Genomic DNA, 21352 nt, shown 5'->3' with positions numbered 1-21352 from the left:
CAGTCCAGGTCAAATGGCCGCCATCTGGTGTTCTCGTTTTACTCCATAGCTTGCTTTTCACAAATGTGGTTCTCCTTGTAAGCAACCAGTACTTAAGAGGGAAATCTGGTGGTATTGTAGTATAAACGGCCAGTAGCTACACAAATTAATCAGTGAGATTGACTAGGGCAAGGCTTTCTAGAGATAAGGACATTATCAGAAGTAGCCGTTTTATTCTAAGCAGTCTGAACTGCCCGGCATGATCCACTCTGGTCCCCACGCTGGCAGCAGCACATGCTGTCAGACTTCCTGCTCACACTGCTCTCCGTGGCCATGCACCACCCATGACATCAGAGTAACTGCCATCTGGACCAGCTCAGTCAGCAGCCTTAGCCTTACACTCGATGGTGCTGGTATTTCAGTGGGGAAAGTAAACAAGAAAACAAAGGAGTACCAGGGCAGACAGAAAAGGAGTTTCTTTCGACGCTGAGTGCAGATGAGGAAGGTTTGCTGTCACTCATGAGCAAAGCATTTTGGGTCTAGCCTGTTCTGAGTTGTCCTGTGCAAGACACAAATCTCAGAACTACAGCTGTTTGTCTCGGGCTCTTCCTGGTCACTGCACCCTACCCCAGTGTGTGTGTGTGTGTGTGTGTGTGTGTGTGTGTGTGTGTGTGACACATATATACAGAGGAGAAAAAGAGTGTTGATACTTGCCAGTCTATATGAGGGGCACTAGGATGTTTAATAAATAATTAGACTGGGTCATAATGTCATAAATACAGTTTACAACAGTCCACCATGAGATCCCCTCAGAGGGGGCAGAGATTCGTTTTTCTCCTGTGATCCCCACTAAGTCCAACAAGAAGCTGTGGACGTCACACACAAAACCAACTTAGCTGAGAGAAAGAGGCTTCAAAGTAGCTGGGGCTGTAGGACGTGAGGAAAATGGAGGAGACTGCCCATTCTCTCTGCCTCGGGGAGCCCTGTCTGGCTTCCACCCTCCTTTCAAGGATCTCTCTCTCTCTCTCTCTCTCTCTCTCTCTCTCTCTCTCTCTCTCTCTGTTTTGTTTTGAGACAGATCTAAGTCTCAAAGAGCTTTGATTTTGGCTTTTGAACTTTGGTCTGAACTGCAATGTGCATCTTTATTTCTCCTTCAGTTTGGGGCCGGGTTCTGGTACTTTGGAACCCCAGGTTGATATGCGTTTTCCGTGCTTTGGAAACTTCAGCCCACTTGCTCCTCACTTGCCTGGTTTGTGTAAACAGGTACCATCTGGTCCCATGTCTAGTTTTTTCCTCATGGGAAGTTCTTTCTCTCTTATAAGATTTTCCCTTTGTCTTTATGTCATTTGAATTTGATAGGCTTAACTATAATCTTGGGTCTTACTCTGGGCCAGTATTCTCTGAGATTCCCAGAGCTGTTATTAATTCCAGAACCTTCTCAGCTGTTGATACTCACTGTTAAGTCCCTTTGTCCTTCCAGTATTGTCATTGTGTGGACGTTGCACCATCTGTGGCTATCCCGCAGCTCTTGGATATCCTGCTGTTTTGTTTGCCCCTTTTCACCCCTGCACTTTGGTGAGTTTGCCTTGTGTGCATTTATTGGCAAACCTATCAGAGGCGTTTGTCTCTTACCTTGTATTTGGGTGCAGTGTTTTGTTTGATTCCCTCTGAGGTTATTAGGAGACGCACTTGCATCTATCCTGACACATTGTCTCTCTTCTCTACTAAGGTCTTCAGCCTATCTATCATAGCTATTTTCTATTCCAGGCTGGATAATTGCAAAATATCCACCACCAGGAAATCAGTTTCTGTATTTTAGTATGTCACTCTTAACTATTTTTCTTGCCTTTTGCATACCTCTGTATTTTTGTTGGGTGTGGGAACAGGCTACCCAGGTCTTTCCTGCAAGGGTTACTGTGACTAGAAATTATGCAGTGTTTACTGTTTTCTGTGACTTCAGATCTCTGCACATTCACTTTCCTCCTGCATCTCTGTCTCTGTGTTGTCTCTGGGTTTCCTCAGAAACTCCATTTTAGATCCTGACCCTTGCAGGGTCCTCCTGTGGTCCTCCTCTATCTGCCTAGGGCTCTGTGGCTGTTCATGCAAGCTGCAGGGGAAGTTGTCTGTGTTCCTGTAGGCAGGTCTTTTGGTGGGGTTTGTGTCCCGAAGCTGTCGCCTAACAAGTTTTTCTCAGCACTGCTTCCCTTTACCTTAGGTGAGATAGGAAAGGTAGATCTGCCTAGGATCTATACTTTTCCAGGTCAGACTAAGCCCCTGGTAAAATACTTTCCTTTGAGAGCTGGCTTTCAATACTAATACGTGAGTAAAGGTCAGACCTATGAGTATTTCAGTGGGTATGTTAACTGTGAGTCTCTTCTCTGAGAGCCTCCAGCAATTTGTCATCAGGGTGTAAGGGCCTTCCCTATGGCTACAGGTGCAGTATCTATTCCCAGGCTCCCAAGCCCTCTGAGTCACAGGAGTCTTTGAATCCTATCTTCTTGCTTTTTCAAAGCAGCTCTTTGCCCAGTGATTGCAGTCCTCTGGTGGAGTCAGGAAGTAGTGTTTTGTTTGCCTTTTGCTTATCCTTTTGTAAGGATGGAGATGACACATTCAGCGTCTTTAACATGTTAGAGAAAAATCCAGAAGTCTTAAGCTGCTCTTTAATGATAAGTATACAGAAGTGGGCATCAGAGTAAAACCAAAAGATTAAGTTGTGTTGGTGACTGGATTTCATTCATTTTTTCACTATGCTGGTCATGTTATAGAAACTGAACCTGCATTTACATGTGAAGAATTAAGTATAGTGTGAGGCGCATCTCATTTGTACAATTTTACTGTTTTCACGGTGCTCTGTGGCAGTCCACAGCTTAGCAAGGAAGAGCGTTCACTAGCTCGGCTGTTAATCTTTCCAGCTACTAACACAGCAGACGTTTAAAGAAAATACTGACCATTGGCTATCCCATCATCTGATTTTATTAAACAAAATACAGTGCCACGTGTTTTTCTCTACCAAGATATGCTTTCGAGTTGAGTGGCTGTGTGGGTGGAGCCAGGACTGGTTCTCTTTACTCATACTGGGGCTTATTTGACGCAGGAGCTCTTGTGCTAGTCAGGCAGCGGCAGCACCGCTAAAGGTTGCCCTGGTGCATTGCTGACCAGCGGCGGATTTCCTGACACACTGACAGCAGGGCAGTCTCAGCAGCAAGCCTTGCTTTGCGTTAGGATTTGAGAGGCCCTCAGAGGCAGCACAGGAGGTTTTAACCCCTCTTTCTGTTTACTTATTTAGGGCGATTCCAACTGTAATTGACCAGAAATCCTTTATTTTTCCCATGGCTCCCGATAAACTTTGGGGACTTCAAAAACATCGCGGTTCACTTCCACGCGGCTTTACAAGAGCAAAGGTAGGAGCCCATTGAGCCAGGCAGGGAGTAACCGCCAGGAGCCTCATGGGCCCCAGGAGGATGGGAGGCCAGAGTATGAGATTTCTTTGGGATTATGAAAATAACTCAGTGTTATACAGTGTACAACTCTGTAAATACACTAAATATTATGGATATACACATTCTGAAAGGGAGCTGCTGATATATAAATTATATCCCAAGAAAACTGCTAGTTCTTTTAAAGGTAGCATTTAATTTCTAGTATTTTTGATGGGGAGAAAAGGGTCTGTTCACACTTCCTCACTGCTGTTCCTCACCAAAGGAAGTCAGGACAGGAGCTCACACGGGGCAGGAACGTACAGCAGCTGGTGCAGAGGCCATGGAGGTGCTGTTCACTGACTTGCTCCCTGCGGCTTGCTCAGCCTGCTCTCTTGTGGAATCCAGGACCACCAGCCCAGAAAGGGCACCACTCACAGTGGGTCAAGCCCTCCTCTATTGATCATTAATTGAGAAAATGCTGCGCAGACCTGCCTATAACCCAATTTTAAAAAACATGACAAAATAAACTGTAATAAGATGAACCAAAAACCATCCTATTGGACAAGGCAACCTAACACAGGGAAAAGAGTCCCAAGATCAGGCACAGGAATCAGAGACCCACACATTCTCACTCAGGAATTTCATAAAGATACTAAGCTAAAGCTATTTTATATATATGCATACACACACACACACACACACACACACACACACACACACATACAAAGTTCCTGGTATAGACCCATCTAAGCCCTGTGCTTGCTGCTCTAGTGTATTTTACATTACATTGTATTTTAAGTTAGATAATCTGATGCATGTTGCAGTCTGTGTCTATAACTTGATGTTACTGTTTCGGATGTATCTATAGCACAGAAGTAAAGTCAATCGAAGCACAATTTCTTTTTCCAGAGTTCAGAAGGAACATTCCCTGCTGCTCTGCTGAGCATTTACCAACTGTAGAAATTTCCTGGGGCAGCCTCAAAGGTCTTACAACAGAACCCAAGCATCTGTAGATCCAGACTCTTTGACTTCTTCCTTTCCCCCAGTTGTCTTAAGAGTAGGAACAGAAAAAGCCATTTTGTTTTGTTCATTATCTTAGTGGAAATGCGGGAATTTCTCCCCACTTGACATGAGGTTGGTTGTAGGCTTGCTGTAAATTACATTTATTATGTTGTGATATGTTGCCTGCATCTCTGTTCTCTCCAGAACTTTTACCACAAAGGGGTGGTGGATTTTCTTCCAGGCCTTCTCTGCATCTAATGAGATGATTGTCTCTGGCTTTTCACTTATGTGGTGGGCTGTGTGTGTTGATTTATGTATGTTGAATCATCCTGTGTGTTTTGGATGAATCCAACTGGACCATGATGAAAAATCATGTTGATATGATTCTTTTTGATGTGTTATTGAATTAGGTCTATAAATATTTTGTTGACAATTTTTGCATTTGTGTTCATCAAAGATTTTGGCCTAACATTTTCTTCCCTTTCCTTGTTTTTCTTCTTTGTTTGGCTTTGGTATCAGGGTAATAATAGTTTGGTAGAAGAAATCTGTTAATGTTCCTTACTTTTCTTTTTTGTAAAATAGTTGAAGAGTATTGGTATTAATTATATGAATGTCTGGTAGAATTCTGCACTGAATTTATCTGGCCCTTTTAATTGGGATATTTATAACTGCTGCTTCTGTCTCATTGGGTGTTATAGGTCTATTTAAAAATATCTTTTCTTGACTTAACTTAGTTTGTATCTTTGCATTTTTTTTTTTTAGTATAGTGTAGTATAGACTTTTAAAGAGCTCATGAGGTCTCTGACTTTGCTCCAGGGAGTATTTTTTTGTTTTGTTTTGTTTTAGTTTAATTCCTGTTCCCTCTTTGTTAGTCAGTTCAGCCCTATCCAAAGGAATGTCACAAACTGACCCAAAAGAAGTCTGTTTCCGATAGTTATGGATGCTACAAAGCCCAATCAAGATGCTGGCAGATTGGGTATGTGGTGAGGTCGCATTTCCTAGTTTGGCACTAATCCCATTCCTGAGGGTTCCACCCTTGTAATCTGCTCACTTGCCTCGCCTCCTAAAAGCATCAGAGCAGGCTAACTAGATAGGAGCATGCAGAACATACTGACTACCCCAGATGATCGTGTCATCTTCCTTGGGTACCAAATTTTCATTATTTTGGAAATACCAACATATTTAATGTTCAGCACAATCCTTTGGTTTATTTGGAAAGAGACCAAGGTACATAATGCTAGATATGTTGTCCAAGAGAACACAGCCTGTGCATATCTGAGTGGGTATTGTGAACCTAGAAATGCAGGGCCACAACTCTGTGCTTGTACCCACTGTGATATTCTTTTTATGACAACTGTATTGGGTTTGAATGTCCATATCATAAAAGTTACCGTTCTACACAGAGATACACAGCCACCATGGGAAAGGAACCCTTTTTATAAGACACAGCTGCCATGGGGAAGGAACCCTTTTAATAAGTGCTTACACTGTCTTGCAGTTTTCCTTGCTCACACTTGTGACAGACGTAATTAGCTTGTGACCTGCATGGCTCTTTATTTCTTAAGGTTTGTCATTCTTTTAGATAACGAGCTCAGTGAGCATAGAGTCTATGCTGGTTTGTTCGTTGCTGTCCCATGCCAGGGGACGCTCAATAAATACTTGCTGACGGAGTAAATGAAAGCAACACAGAGACTACACAAGGCGAGCTCACGCCCAGATGAAGCATCCTTGCGGCTCCTGTGTGCTCATGCCCAGGGTAAGGCGGCTCCTGTGCATGCACAGGGCAGGCCACTCATGCCTCGTCATGGTGCTCGCTACCTTAGACCCCTTCAGACACTGTAGATGCTTGCCAAGGATTGTTAGGGCATGTTGGAACGAGGAAGGTAGATAAGGTCTTTGCTGCCACAGAACTTACAGTTGAGTCAGAGGAAACAAGTCATCAGTAAGAGAACAGCAGACAACAGTAAATCCCTGATGAAAAGGAGGCCTGATGCTGAGTAAGGGAGTTCACATTTCCACCCTCCTTACTGCTCAGCGGCTGCTGCTTCCGTTACATTTCTAGGTTTTCATTTGTTCTTTTGTTTTGGGGTGTGTGTGTATGTGTGTGTGTGTGTGTGTGTGTGTGTGTGTGTTCTGTTAAGAAATCTAGATGGTTCACAAGACCAGATCTGGAGGCCTCCGACTTACAAAAGCAATGAAAGTACCTGAGATTTTTTTGGACCATTGTAAAACGTATAGTTATTATTGCTATTCTGTAAGAAAATATAACCTTGGTCAGAAATTTATTTTTCCTTTGAGTTTTGAGCACTGGTCAATGAGCATGAGGACAGACAGGATGTGTGTGTGCTGACTGCTGAGAGCACTAGTGTGTTCCTTGGCACTAGGGAAGCTCTGTTGAGAGATGGTATGGATCTTTTCCACCCTGACCTGACTTTTCCTCCAGGCCTGACTCCCTGGACATGTTTTATCCCTAGATACTGATGACACCTGCTTTAAAATGCCTATCTGCACTGCCTAGTGGCACACACCTTTAATTCCAGCGATAGGGGGTGGAGGAAAGTGGATCTTTGAGTTCAGGGCAAGCCTGATCTAGAGTGAGAGTTCCAAGACAGCCAGGGCTACATGGAAAGACCCTGTTTCAAACAAGGAGAAGAAAGGAGGAGGAAGAAGAGGAAGAGGAGGATGAGGATGAAGCACTTACAAAAATGATAGCTCAGAGCCTGCCCTGTGGAGTTCCTAGAAGGCCTCAGGCTCCCGCTTGGTGGGAAGGCCTGTGCTGTTTAGTAGTTGTAAAATCGAACTGGGCAATCTCAACCTTTGATCACTAACTTTCACCTTTCAAAGTAGGCAAGCCCCAGCTGTTTTTGATACATTCTCTCCCTAAATGGGTAGCTATGTTTGGAATTTGATTTCTTGCCACAAAGCTTAGATGACAACTAGGAATTGCTCAACTGTAATTAAGGAACTCAACTAAGAATTGTTTCTTAAGCTTTTAAAAATATGACCATCTTAAGCTTTACACCATAATTGACAGTTTGAAAAAAATGAAAGTTTGTATTGGTATTTCCCTCTTTGAAGGGGTCCTCTTGAAAAAGTAAAGAAGCAATGATGAATATTATTGAGTAAAACTGGAACCTGAAGTCTTATCTGTGTTACCAGCATTTCCTGTTGCTGTGACAAAATACCAGACAGAAGCACTGTAAGGAAGGGCCCCGGTCTGTCTCACCATCTGAAGGACAGCCCATCTGGGGGGAAAGGCAAGGAAGGCCTGTGCGAAGTCTGCTTGGGAAGCGGAGAGCTGAGTGCCGCTACTGAACTAGGTTTTCCCTTTTGTGAGATCCCAGCCCATAGGGTGCTGCCACCTCTGTCAGGGTGGATCTTCCCCCTTCCACTCAAATAGGTAGAAACGCCCTCATGGACATAGGTGTTTCCATGGTGATTCTAAGTTGACAAAAATGGACCATTATAACAGATTCTGTGGATAAATCAAGTTTCCAGGCTTGCTTATTAGAATACTCATTTCATTTTTCTCTAAATTTACCAGCCATCCATAATTTACCAACTGTGCATATTTGCTACAATTGTAATGAATGGAAACTGTAACACAGGGACACTGAGGCCAAGCTGACTACCAAACTGTCTGGCCTGTGTGTTCCCCAGATGTTGATTTTGTTTGCAGTGATACATCCGGTGCTGTGCATAAGCAGACAAGTAGGGTTTGGATTGGGTATAGATTTTTAACTTTTTTTTTTTTAATATTTATTTACTTTATCTTTGAGCACACTGTTGCTGTCTTCACACACACCAGAAGAGGGCATCCGATCTCATTACAGATGCTTGGGAACCACCATGTAGTTGCTGGGAATTGAACTCAGGACCTCTGGAAGAGCAGTCAATGCCCTTAACCACTGAGCCATCTCTCCAGCCCCGATTTTTAACTTTTAACTGGATGATGGTGATAGTTTTAGACAAGGTCTCACTGTGGAAGCCTCTAACTCACTATATCTTGGCTTTCCAGTGCTAGTATTTTAACTGAGTAAAGATGTTACTTGTTCACAGTTGTTATATAAAGTGTGATTACAGAATTGTTCACAAAATATATGTAGTTACAAAAATAAGGAACTGGGAGATAAAGCAGTTTAACCTGCAACAAGGCATATGTCTGAATTTTTTCTGTCGCACATCCATAACAACAAAGGAATGTGACCTTGTAGGTTTCAGAGTTGACTTTGAAGAGCTTAAGGAACAGAAGATGTATCTTTGGTGGTTCCCTTTTGTCTTAAAGATACATGAGGCTTTGCTTTTGCTTTTTAATCTCCACCTTGAGCTTCATTAAGAGATTCTGACTAAAGCCAACACCAACCAACCAAACCCCAAAACAAACAGCAAGTGTGGTGCATGCCCTGTGCCTGTATTGCCAGGTGGAGGCAGGAGGATCGAGGGCAGCCTAGGTCAGAGGAGCAGGTTCGAGGCTAACCTGTGTTATATGAGGTGTTTCAAAACAAACCCAAAGAATAAAAGAAAGACAAACTTCATTGCCGTTCATTATGTATTTGTTTATGTTTCGATGTAGAACTAGTGGATTTTCCCAAGAGCTTTCAACAGCCCAGTGCCTCAGGACTGTGTCTGACGTTAGCATAGTCAGACCACTCTACCACCTAAGTGCCAGGGCGCCCCTGTTTGAGAAGCAGAGAGAGGGTTGTGTGACATCAACTTCTTTATCAGCTGTCTCTGGAGGCCCTTGTATGTGCTTAGCACTCTGCTGGGTACTGGTACTACAGCCATGTACCTGTTTTTCTGGAGATAATGTCAGTGAAGAAGGTAAGTAGGGAAGCAATAATAAAATTCAGTGTAAACTTTGTGATGGGCAAAGTATATAGAATTCTAGCGGAATGTTTGAAGAGCACCCAACTCAGATGCAAGAGACATCGATTTCAAAGAAAGTTCCCTAGAGCTGATGTCTAGGGACTCAGTGGGATTGGCCAGAATGATATTGAGACACCGAAGGAAGAGTGACTTCCTAGGCAAAGGGGCTTGAGTTAATAAAAGGCTGCATGGTAGGGCATGAGTGGAAAGAGAAGCAAATATTTCAGTCTAATAAGTACAGCATGAGGAGAGCTAAAACTCCAGTCAGGTCACGTGTTCTTCTGAACTTGACTCAAGGGTCTGAGTAGTGTATGGAGAAATAAAGGCTTTTCAGCAGCCACATGGCGATAAGCCCCGTCCTCCGCTCAGCTAATATAACAAACATGCGCTTTGGGGATGCCGCTGTGCGTCTCCACCAGAGCACACAGCGCAGGTGATGCCAGCTTCTGTCCTCATGTCTGTGTATCTGTCATTCCTTTCTTCCCTCATTGCCTCAGTCTAGGCAACCCCAAAGCAATGCAGGTCGTGGCATAACATAATAATGCAAATGGTATATGAATGGCCCCCTGCTCTGCTTACATTTTACAGTTGTTAACCTTTACCATTCTTGCTTCATCTATTTTTACTGAAGTGTTTTAAAGTACAGACCTAATGACATTTCACCTCTTTAATGCTTTTAGCATGCATTTTTAAAATGAGCTTTTTCCCACTTGCAATGCCATTATCACACCTAATAGAGTCAACGGTACTTGTGAATATAATACTCAGTTCATACTCAGATTGCCCCTGTGAGTCCCCAGATGGTGTTCCCTACTCTTTATCAAAGCCAGGGTCTGGGGAGGTTTTCCTGTTGCATTTATTTCACTTCTAAAGCAGAGGATTTAGAGTCTCTGCTGTCACCTGTTTGTAGACCACTTGGAGCCCAGAGCAGGCTCAGAATGGGGCACTGCATGGTTTGCATCCTGGCCCCAACTTACCAGTTACACTTCCCAAGTCACTTGCTGCCTCTGTGGGCTGGCTCCTTACATGTCCAACATGGGGTCAGGACAACATGCATCTTGAGGGGCTGTGGCAAGGTTGAGTTGACAGGTGTGACTCAGTGTGAGCACTGAGTAGGCACAGGGGTTCACGTCAGTGTTGTGATTGGTCTCCACTGACCTCCAAAATACCTGAGGCATGGGCCACTCATCCCACAGTCTAACGAAGCACTCTAGTTGGGGTAGGGCAGACTAGGAAAGCAGAACAAAAATCAGACAACTTGAAAATAAAATACAGCACATTGGCTTTTTAAACTGTAGGCTGTGTTCTTAAATACTGGGGTGGGGGGGGCACAGAAAATTTGACAGCTGTGAAAGGTTTCTGAATAAAGACAAAATCCAGACTGAAAATTGAACACACATGCCTGGAAGGTGTTTCTCCCAGCCTTACTCTCCGACTTGGTGCAATAATGCTAACTGCGCCCGAGAGGCACATCAGAGTCCTGTGCCACCCTGGGAGACTTGCAGACACACGCTTTCTCACAGGCTTAGTTGGTGTACATGGATACCATGCATTCTTTGAAGAGGTTAGAGTTGCAGGGTAGCTAAGTTGTAACTGGTGGGACATGACACCTACTGGATTGAAGTTATCTTCTGGCCTCAGCCTAGGCCTGTAAGCCCATACATATCACTAATGACATTTCCATGAGAACACTCAATTAAGTACATATTTTTATTTATTCAATTTTCCCAGAGGTGTAAACTCCTAGCAATACTTACTTTTTATAGTCACTTGCTTTTTTGTGTGGGGTTTGGGAGCACATGTGCCAGGGTGCATGTGTGGCGGTCGGGGTGACTGTGGGAGGCAAAATCCATTCCTTCTCCCACTGGAGAATGAGTTCATCCTGGAGACTGAACTCAGGTTCTCAACAGCAATGCCCTTCTTGATTGTGTAGTCTTGCCTGCCTGTCTGCCTGCCGCCTAGATTTCATTGTGGGGTGTGCTGCTGTAGTTAACTAATGTCTCAGAAGTGGCATTCCAATTCGAAACGCTATGTCAGCCGGCTTGCTGGGGAGCTGCTGTTCTCTGGCTACTAACAATCGAAAATAATAACAAGGGGCCGTGGAGTTAGTAGCAGCCTGGGTTCCATAAACACTGGACAGAAGTTGGGTTTGTTGGCTCTGAAAAACACGATACTATAGGTCTTACGCTATTAGCCCGCCAAGAAATTCTTTGTATAGACATGAACAGTGCACAATGTTATTCAGTAGTTAGGAGGCTGTGTGTGTGTGTTGGGGGTGGAGGTGGGAGGGAGGGAGGGAGAGAGAGAAGATGAGTTTAAGGCCAATTTGAGCAGCATAACAAGGCTTTGTTAAAAAATAAAAAATTGGGATGTTTTGGGAGCTGGACGGGATGGCTCAGCAAATTAGGACCCTAGCCGCCAAGCCTGATGACTTAAGATTGCCTGAACCCATACTCTAGAACTGACTTCCTCAGAAATTGTCCTCCAATCTTCACCACACACCCCTGTAACCCCCAAACAAACAAATGTAGTTAAAAGTCCTGACAGTTGCACAGACAGTCTTCCTCACCATCACACCCTGTAAGTTATTATTTACCACTGCAGCAGATTTTAAGGACACAAAGGTAAGGACGTACCTTTCCTCATATCCCATGCTAGCCTCTGCCTCAGCTGTTTTGGGTTCAGTGCTGCTATGTGCTGTGGGCTGTTCTGGGAACCCACAATCCTGAGACAGGCATTGGGCAGACAGTGGGGCAGGGTCCTTACAGCAGTGTGGAAAACCTGCTCTGAATTTGGGGTCCTGGCTGTGTCAGAACCAGGAAGTTCATCACCTCAGAGCATCTCAGGCTTCTAGCAACTCTTACTGCTATGAGGACCTTCAACCCACTGACCTCGTGTGACTCCCCCTCAACTCCACAGTCAGGGCAGAAACTGTTTTCTACGCAGTGCGCATCCCCATCCCCAGGGCTAACAGGACTCCTTCCCCGGTGTGTGCATCCCACCATCTAAGGCCATCCATTCTCAGCCTTCCCTGCACTGCAGTGTGACAGTGGGACCCACTTCACCTCAGAAGGACTGAGCAGTGGTGCCATCAGTTCATCTGTGTGATGAAGGGGACAGTCACAGATGACAATCTCCTTGTCATTCCAGCTTCCTTGCTTTAAGATAGAAACAAGCATGGTATTTGAAGCCATAGCAGCCACTTTGTACACAGTGACAAGGATGGGGCAGCCTCTGGGGACAGTGCATCAGGAGAAAGGAGCCAGGTCCCTGAGGGCTTCTCTGAGCAACTAAAGAACTCAGTACCAAGGGACCCAGAAGACCCTCCCCCACTTAACATCAGACTCAGTGACTAAGCACTGCTGTTTTGCTCCAGAAATCCTGGTGTGGTGCCCCCTGCATCCCCTCCCCCATGGCTTCAGCTGCTCTGTGGATACCCATGTGACTGGGTCACATCTCACAGTGATGTGGACTGCTCTGATTTCAACTGTGTGTGTGACTTCCAGGTTTCAAGTGACACTAAACTCAGCCCAGAAATGCTTTCGTTTTTCTGTACTGAAATCATTTTCACACACACTACCACCACTCCCCCCACCCCCACCCCCGTTTTCCAGCTTGCAGCAATCTTTCCTCCTTACTGTCAGTCAGTGAAAGGACGACCTCCTCCTCCTCCTAGCCACAGTGGAAGAAGTGCTCCTCCGCTGTGAAAACCAGCCTCCAGCGGCCTTAGCTTCTGCAACTGGTTCCTCCAGCTGTGAAGACCAGCCTCGTCTGACTAGTTTCTCCTTTCTCAGGGAATCCCAGATCTTTGCATGACTGATCCAGTTTCTCCACTCAGGACAAACCCAAGGAAGCCTCCCATTATTGTCTGTCCCAGTGATGGCCAGACACCTGGGGTCAGAGGCAAGTCAAATCCACTTCCCCACTGGCAGGGCCCCACTGCCTAGTTACCTTCAGTGGCGGGAGGGGGGCGGCTGTCATGCTCTTCCTCTTGCAGTTTTAAGCACCAGTTAGTTGGATGGGACAGTACCTACCTACCTGTTCTGGCACAAAGTAAGCTGAATAAGTATTTGTTCTCATTCTTCAGTCTCAGAAGTCAGGACAGACAGACAGACAGACAGACAGACAGACAGACAGACACACACACACACACACACCCCGTTAGCCATCTTACAGCTTTGTGAACTGGAGTCTGGCTATGTAAAAGCAGCACAAATTTGGTGCTGCTGAGCCTATTGGGGTGTGGGGGGGTTCTGCTTGTTGTGCCTTCTCCCCCTCACAGGGAGATAAGGGGGGAAGCCATTGGGAATAGGATGTTAGAATAAAATAAATGTTTTAACTATACCTTAACTTTAAAACTTACTAAGAAAATGGTTTTTTTTGTTTGTTTGTTTGTTTGTTTTTTGACTAGATACTAGTATATAGTGAATGCACTCAACTGTCACCTGGTGTTACCAGCTACCATGATTTCTGCCACTCTTCACCTTCTTCCCTCCGTCCCCATCATCTATGGGCAAAGCCCCTTTCTTTCCTCTCTCAGCAGAGCCTCCATGGCCCAGGCTGGCCCTAAGCTCTATTCAGTAGAGGATGACCTTGAACTTCTGATCCTCCTACCTCTACCTCTCCAGGGCTGGGATTCCGGCCTGAGTGCTCACGGCTGGTTTTGTAGTTTCTTCACTCTTTCAATGATATATGGTTGATCTGTAAATCCAGCTCCAATCGGCTTGGTCTGCCCTCTATAAAACTACAACGTTCTCCAGCGTTGATCTGGGCGGCCCTGTTACAGCAGGGACTGCAGTGACTCTATAACTCTGCTATTCTTTCAGCGTTTATTAGCAACTCTAAAGAGCTTTTCCTTAGACATTTTTGGTGAGTACCAAATAGGCTTGTAAAGGAAAAGTAGGCTAAATGCTTACTTACCTCCTTTTTATCTTCCAAATTCCAACTTAATTTGTCAATGTTCACATTAGGTATTTTGGAGGGTGACTCTTAAGAACTCGTGTTTTTAGAATACATTTGAAGTATTTCAGTTTACTGCAGTCACCCTCCCCCACCCTTTTAGCCAGTAAGCTCTCCTTTCAATGTCTCCCCTGAGCAGCGCTTTATAATTTATGAGATACTCCACATATAATATCAGTCATTTGAATCTTACAAATGACCCTGCGAGTCTGATATTATTCCCCGTGTTACAGATGAGAAATTTAACTCATGTGACTCAAACTGGGACTCACTGTCTGTTGCTCTTTTCAATATAGAAAACCGTGGTTTGAGAATGAGTGAAAAGTGACTGAATTATTTTCCTGTCTGTCCTTTCTCTGGCCTCAAGATTTACATGGAAGGCGTCTTTTACCAGTGGGAATATGGCATTAAGCAATATCCACTTTAGAAGACATTACTCGGGGCAGACACTGTTGAGAACAGTGCTCTGCTGATGATACTGTAACTCGGCAAATAGCTTCTCTCAACTTTGTTTGTGAAGCATTTCAATTTTGATTACTCTGTGTGGGAGCTACTGCTCAGAGAGCTGCGCGTTGTTTTATGGTCTGCCCATGTCTGGGGAGCTGGCATTACATGCTGCCTAGTGTTTTTAATTCAGAAGTTCTTCCAGAAGCAACCTTAGACTCTGGTATTCCAGCCTTAGTTTTAATAGCATAAGCTATTTCCTTCTTGTATAGCATTGTGGGCATAGTAATAAAATAAATACCACAAAATCACTGATGAGATGAAAATTGAGCTCCCTGCTTCTGTGCAGCCATGTAGGTAAAACAGTAATTGGCTCTGATAATAAGTTTTGTTCTTACAAGCCAAAGTCTAAATGAGAGTCACATTTGATATATCTGCTTGTAATTACTATCAAAAGGAGAAAATGCAAATTTTAGATTGTTTAGTGAGTCAAAATAGATTAAACGAATTGCTGCCTTTTCTTGACCGATCGAAACATTTATGAAGTTATTTCTGATAGTTCTCTTATACTGGCGAAGGATCATCTTCCAGACAGCGGTTTTCTGCTTAATGGAATGATTAATTTGCTTTTGGTTTTTAATCTATAATTGTTTTTCTTAGAAAAATAATCCTTTATTATTGGATCTTATAATATAGTCTAAGTCCATAAGAAGGTTTTTGAACACACCTCCTGTAAGACAGTAAGACAGACTTAAGCACTGAGTCTATTTACTCATGACTTTCAGTGAGGCTACTTTCAATATTTTATTAATTGTTGGGCATCAAACTCAGAGCGCCTCCCATGCTAGGCAAGTACAGATGATTACTGAGCCACACCCCTGGTCTGATATGTAAACTTACTTTTACATTTTATTTATTTATTTGTGTGTGTGCTGTGCATGAATATATGCCTGTATGTGCATGTTGCATGTGTGTGGTACATGCATGTGTATGTTTGTGTGTATATTTGTGTGTGTGTGGTGCTTGTGAAGAGGTCAGAGGACAACCTGTTTGAGCTGGACCTCTCCCCAACATGTGGGACCTGGGGCTGGAGCTCAGGCTGTAAGGCTTGGCTGGTGTTTACCCGTTGAGCCACTTCACTGCAGCGTTTGTTTTTACAGCCTTTATTCTTCTTGAGACAGGTTTTCATGTAACCAAGGCTAGCTTTGAACTTCTAATCTTCTGCCTATAGCGTGTAAGTGCTAGGATCATAAGCATGGTTCTCCATGCCCAGCATCCAATATTTTAAAAGGGAGGTCAAGTCATGCGGGCTACACACTATCATTTTGATAATCCCAGCTTTGGTACCAACATGGCCAAGATTATTTTAAGAGAATTGTTCTAGGAGCCTACAGTAAGAGTCTGCATTGCAACTTACAATTTCTGTTTACATGGTGGTTTTATTTCAGAATATGTGCCCAGAGATATAAAATGAGACAGGGAACAACTGTGCTGGTGCTCCCAGCAACTCTGGGCGTCTCTTTCCTAATCCAGTCCTGAAGTTGATGGGATGTAATAAAACCAAGAAAAGCTCTCTGGTCCACTGCGCCAGTGATCCAAGAATTAAAAAGTTCTAACGGAGCTGGGACATGACAGATGAAGCCATTACCATCAGTTGTACCCACAACCACATTCTTAAAGCATCCTAATTACAGAAACCACATCCAGTCAATATAATACATATTAGCAATTTCCTGATCCTTGGTAGGGTGGAAATTATCCTGAAAGCTTAATTAAGAAGGAAAAAAATCATGTTCAGGTATTAATTTCAATTTAAAAGAAGCACTCAGCTCTCCACGAGACTGCCAGGGGGAGCAGTACGGGTTACTGCACAGAGATGGACACCATCTGCAACCGAGCTGCACTTCTGTTGGGTTACTGCGACCATTGTAACACCTGCCTCAGATCACCCTCTGGACAAAAGTATTTGATTGAACCCAAATCATATTTCCTAATTCTTCCTTGTACCTCCAAGTTCTTTAAAATTAAAACTCACAAAGTCCAGATATTATGCTCCCATTTGTACAAATGTCCAGAACAGCCATATGAGTAGAGACAGAAAGTGTCCTAGTGGCCGCTGGGGCTGGGGGTAGCAGGACTGGGGAGCGACTGCTAATAGGTGTGAGGCCTCATTTCGAGGAAATAAAAATGTTTTGGAACTACATAGTAGTGAGCTTGCTTAGGTTTGCAAACTTGTAAATTATACCGGGGCACAAAAGTCATGTATATTTATATGTGTATGTGTGTATGTATTTGTATGAGTTTTATAAGTCATATACATACATACATACATACATACATACATACATACATACATGAATTCATACATACATATCAGTGATTCTTGATGCCATGATCCTAGTGTCAACTCTCATCTTAACCTGAAGTCATAGACTGCTGTGGCTCAGGGCAGCACCCCATGAGAATGTAACACCCAGCTTTTGCCCTTGACAAGCAAATAGGCTGGCTTCCAGAGGGGTGAGTTGCCTTTATTGAGTCCCCCCGCCCCCAGCAACTCAGGCTAGAGCAGTCATCTAGATCTTGTAACATCTTTCCAATGCCCTTGCCCATTGCTTTTCTGATAAGAATCCTTTACAATAAAAACCAAGTCATTAGAACAAGATATTCTTAATTTTTCCTAATGAAAATGCTAATTACAGATGGCAAACCTCTGCGAAGAATAGATATATTTGTTGTGATAGATTTATTAGGTCCAAACCAAGAGCTACCTGTAAGTGTCCCTAGAGGAGCATGGCCACATTAACAGACCAAGAGAGCCCTCTACCTGTGTGTCTGGAGTATAGATTTTATTCACTAAGTCCTTGACCTGGAAAGCCAGAAATAAATTGAGATGAGAGATTCTTGTCCTTTGTCTGTCCTGGTTGACATAGGGCATTATTTTTGAGCAAATGAATGATGTATTTGTGCACACACATAGAGAATCTCCCTTTTCTGTGAATAAAAAGGATCAATTGGTAGCCTCAATAAAAGAGTCAATTTTTTTTCCTGTGAGAATTATATTCAAGTCCTTATTTTCCAAGAATTTTATATTCCTCTGAGGATATAAAATGTTAGTTTGTTCATTCTACCTAAAATTTTCATTGTTCTTTGTTTCAGCCAAAAGTAGAGTTGAACAAGAAGATCATGCAGGACCCTGAGAACATGCACCACAGAGCTGCTGTAAATGTGAGCTATGGGATCAGTTTGCCACGTATTAAACAGAGGAAAGCACATGTAAGTAATGAGTGTCTCTAGCAAACTGTTAATTCTAAAACAGGTCTCAAGCCACTGGCCAGTGGTGTGAGATAAGACAGATTTTAAGTAAACCGATTCTTTTGTCTTTGGGATTTTTTTTTTTAATGAAATGAGGTGTCTATCATTCTGTCTATAATTAGTAATGATTAAGCAAAATGTAGACATATTTTAAAAGATCTATTTGTAGCTCATTCCAGTTTTTTTGTTGTGATTGGTACTCCTTAAATGATCTAGCAGCAAAATTTAGCAAGGAGAAGTAAGTTGACAAAAGAATTAGAGAAATTTAGGATGTTTCGCACCGCAGACTTACCACTAGAAGAAGCGAAGGAGACCCACACTACAGCCCCTTCCTGCTGATGCACCCTCAGGTAACAGTGCAGCAGGCAGGGAAGTGTCCCTGACCAGAGGCCAGCACACAGCTCCTACTGGGGCCGAGCGCCAGAGGCAAAGCTAGAGGCAGCCGCCTGAGTCTGCAGCCCTCATTTCTGCCTCCTGGCTGAGGGGCCTCAGGGTCAGCACTGGCCTCTTCCTGTGCTGTGCTTTCCTGCGACATCTAGAAGTGGTGCTTTGTTTTAATTATAAAACTATTTGAGATCATTTCTAATACTAAAACCAAATTTTAAGGTAAAATCTATGTACTTTAAAAATACATTTATAACCAGCTTCTCTTATTTCTCTCTCTCCCTCCCTCCTCCCCCCTCTGTGTGTGTGTGTGTGCGTGTGTGTGTGTGTGTGTGTGTGTGTGTGTGTGTGCAAGAACATGATTACTTATAGAATTAAAATTTGTAAACCATTTCTAACTTGCTTAATTATCGCAAATAAATGGCCCCAGTTTCCCTTACAGACTCTCCGGTTGCCTGTGTCACCATGGCATTTGTACTCTCTTGGTCTCTGTGTGTACTTTATATTATTCTTACAGGTTTGGAGTAAGAGCACTATCCTAGAAATATTTTCTAGCCTAAGAAATAACCAGAAAGTTAGATGTTTTTATTCCTGTTGGAACTTTATTTAAAATGTCAGTGTGATTAATGTGAAGAGGTTTTTATCTGCTTCCCAGGAGCCCCAAAGCCCTTGAAGTAAAAATATTATTTCTCTGGCTGCACAGACAGCAACAGATTTCTCTTTTGCTGTTGTTGGTTTTCCTCCTCGATCTAGAATTAATATTGGCTTAGCTGGTGGAGTACTGCAGCTTGGCAGCCCCGGGCAACTTCCGCTTGGTACAGAAACTTTGTGATGAGGGTGAAGTTTCTAGAGACTACTGAGGACATGGGGATTATGCTTTGCTTTATGATGCAAACATTCAGACTTAAATAAGGAATTCAAAACAGCTCTAACTTTAGGGTAGAATCTTTAAGTAATTTACAAGCAGGATGAGTAACCTGGGCATTTTCTGTGTCCTTGGAACAATGAGGGGTTGAGAAAAGTCTCTGCTCTGTGTTATATCTTACTAACATGTGCTTACTTAGTATTTTCTAGACCCTCTTCATGAAAACAGTAACCTCATAGAAATTGACAGCAGGACACAGTAAAAATGTGTCAAATCTGATCAAACTATTGGCCTTTTCACCAAAATAGTTGAGCCTATCATTTTATGTTTGTCTAGATATCAGATGCCACTGGAGAGATAGGTTTGTTTGTTTGTTTGTTTGGTTTGATTTATGAAACAGAGGCATTGTTCTGAAAGTTCTCTGAGAGAAAGTACTCAGGTATCTAGTTTTAAAAAACCTTGTAGCACATCTGGGGAGGGGCGGGTAAAAGGCAGCTGTAATCCACCTCTTTTTTATTTAAAAAAAAAGTTTTCAAAAGCACCTACCCTAAGAGTGGCCACATGTATCATGGGGATGCACAGTGAACTAAAAAAGCAGTGGTAAGACTAATGTTTCTGAGTGCCTCTTCCTACTCACAGGCTGCCGGGCCTCCACGCCAGTGCAAATTGAACAGCTTGTCAACAGCCTGCAACGAATTTAGGCATTTTGACAAGCAAATATGAGTCCATAGTCAGTTTGCATTATTAGTTCTGGAAGTTGGCGTTGTTTTTCCATCTGATGAGGAGGCATCTCAGTCTTCACCATAGGAGGTAATAGAAGATCTTGGGGGCATTAAGCACACACACACACACACACACACACACACACACACACACACGCACGCACGCACGCACGCACACACCGACACACACAAACATCACTATCATATCCCAGAATTTGCCTTTAGAACAAATTTTTTGTGACTTTTTTTTAACATAAAATCAATTTCTGGGGGAAAAAAAGGCACTAAAAACAAACCTACTAATGATTTCAGGATCTTAAGCCTTAGTAAAAGCTGACGGGCCCAGTTTCATGTGCCTGTCGGGTTCTCACTGGGACCAGCGGGCAAGCATTGCTGCTCTTCCTGTCTACACGCAGCCTCTCATTCCACTCCAGCTTTACAGTGCATGCAGCTGAAGATCTGCAGAAAATTTGACTTTGATTTATTTCTTTCAAATAAAAAGGGTTTCTTAAAAGGCTTGAAACATGTAACTGTTAACATGAATTTTAAAAGAACGATTATGAATGCATAACAAAATAGCCAAACAAAACATCGCTGTGAACTGCTGCACAAATAACTCTGGTTACAACCATTATGACCTAGAAAAGAATCATAAAAGCATTTTTCTTTTTGGCAAGCTATGAGTTGCTGGAGAATTATACCAGTTCTTTGGTCCCACTTTCCAAATAAATAAATATATAATGCTATGTAAACTTAGAACCTTTTATTTATTCATGAGGTTGGATTTAATGCTACGATGACTTCTGGGCTGTATGAGTCGTACGTTATACTGTGCTTCTCAGGAACGTGGTTGGGTAGCACACACACCTCACAAATCATAGCTTCTTTCTTTACTGTTTCACTTGGGGTGTGCAGAGCAATTGCTCCCCCTGAAACACAATCATTCCCGAGATGATAAAGTAACGGGAAGTGATGCGGTTGTGTTAATGTCAAACGATTAGAAGAAATGCCCGAGGTGGGGGTGGGGTGACTTCAAAACATGATTGTGTTTTAAGCCCATGCATATGGCCACAATTACAGTCACAACATAATTTGGCAACGGTAGCAGAATTAGATTTAAACAAATTGATGGTACACTGCAGTAACTCAGAACGAGCTTGTTGCGTTTATAAACCATAACAAGAAGCAGAGTGAATTAATAAACCCTTCTTGTCACTAAAAATAAAACAGGGAGTAATTGCTGAGACGGAGCTAACCTAACAGATGACTACCGTCAGCATCCTTCCCGCCTGGATGTGGCAAAGTGAAGGTCACCCCCATTTCAGATGACAAAGAGGGAACATTTTGTTGGTAAACAAATTAATCTTTGGAAAGGTCACCATTTGTTTGAAGTTTTTATC

At 43.2% G+C, this 21352-nt stretch overlaps 1 protein-coding gene across 16 annotated transcripts in view; it reads left to right on the top strand.

The window, feature by feature from the left end:
• The window catches only part of Iqch (IQ motif containing H), a 193701-nt gene that overhangs the window by 20381 nt on the left and 151968 nt on the right, over positions 1-21352 (top strand). For 15 of the 16 annotated variants that reach the window (XR_010053948.1, XR_010053947.1, XM_039081112.2 and 12 more), the window contains exons 4-5: positions 3266-3380; positions 17826-17942. Coding sequence is in view for 14 of the 16 variants with exons in the window: in XM_039081112.2 (XP_038937040.1) it covers positions 3266-3380; positions 17826-17942 (232 nt within the window). In the remaining 2 variants the exon portion in view is untranslated. The remainder of the gene's footprint in view (positions 1-3265; positions 3381-17825; positions 17943-21352) is intronic. The other variant, XM_039081115.2, reaches the window with a different exon arrangement.

The sequence above is a fragment of the Rattus norvegicus genome, chromosome 8 (assembly GCF_036323735.1).
Source record: "Rattus norvegicus strain BN/NHsdMcwi chromosome 8, GRCr8, whole genome shotgun sequence".
Lineage (NCBI taxonomy): Eukaryota > Metazoa > Chordata > Mammalia > Rodentia > Muridae > Rattus > Rattus norvegicus.
The sequence above is the reverse complement of the archived record's forward strand: the minus strand, read 5'-3'. Positions and strand labels throughout refer to the sequence as shown.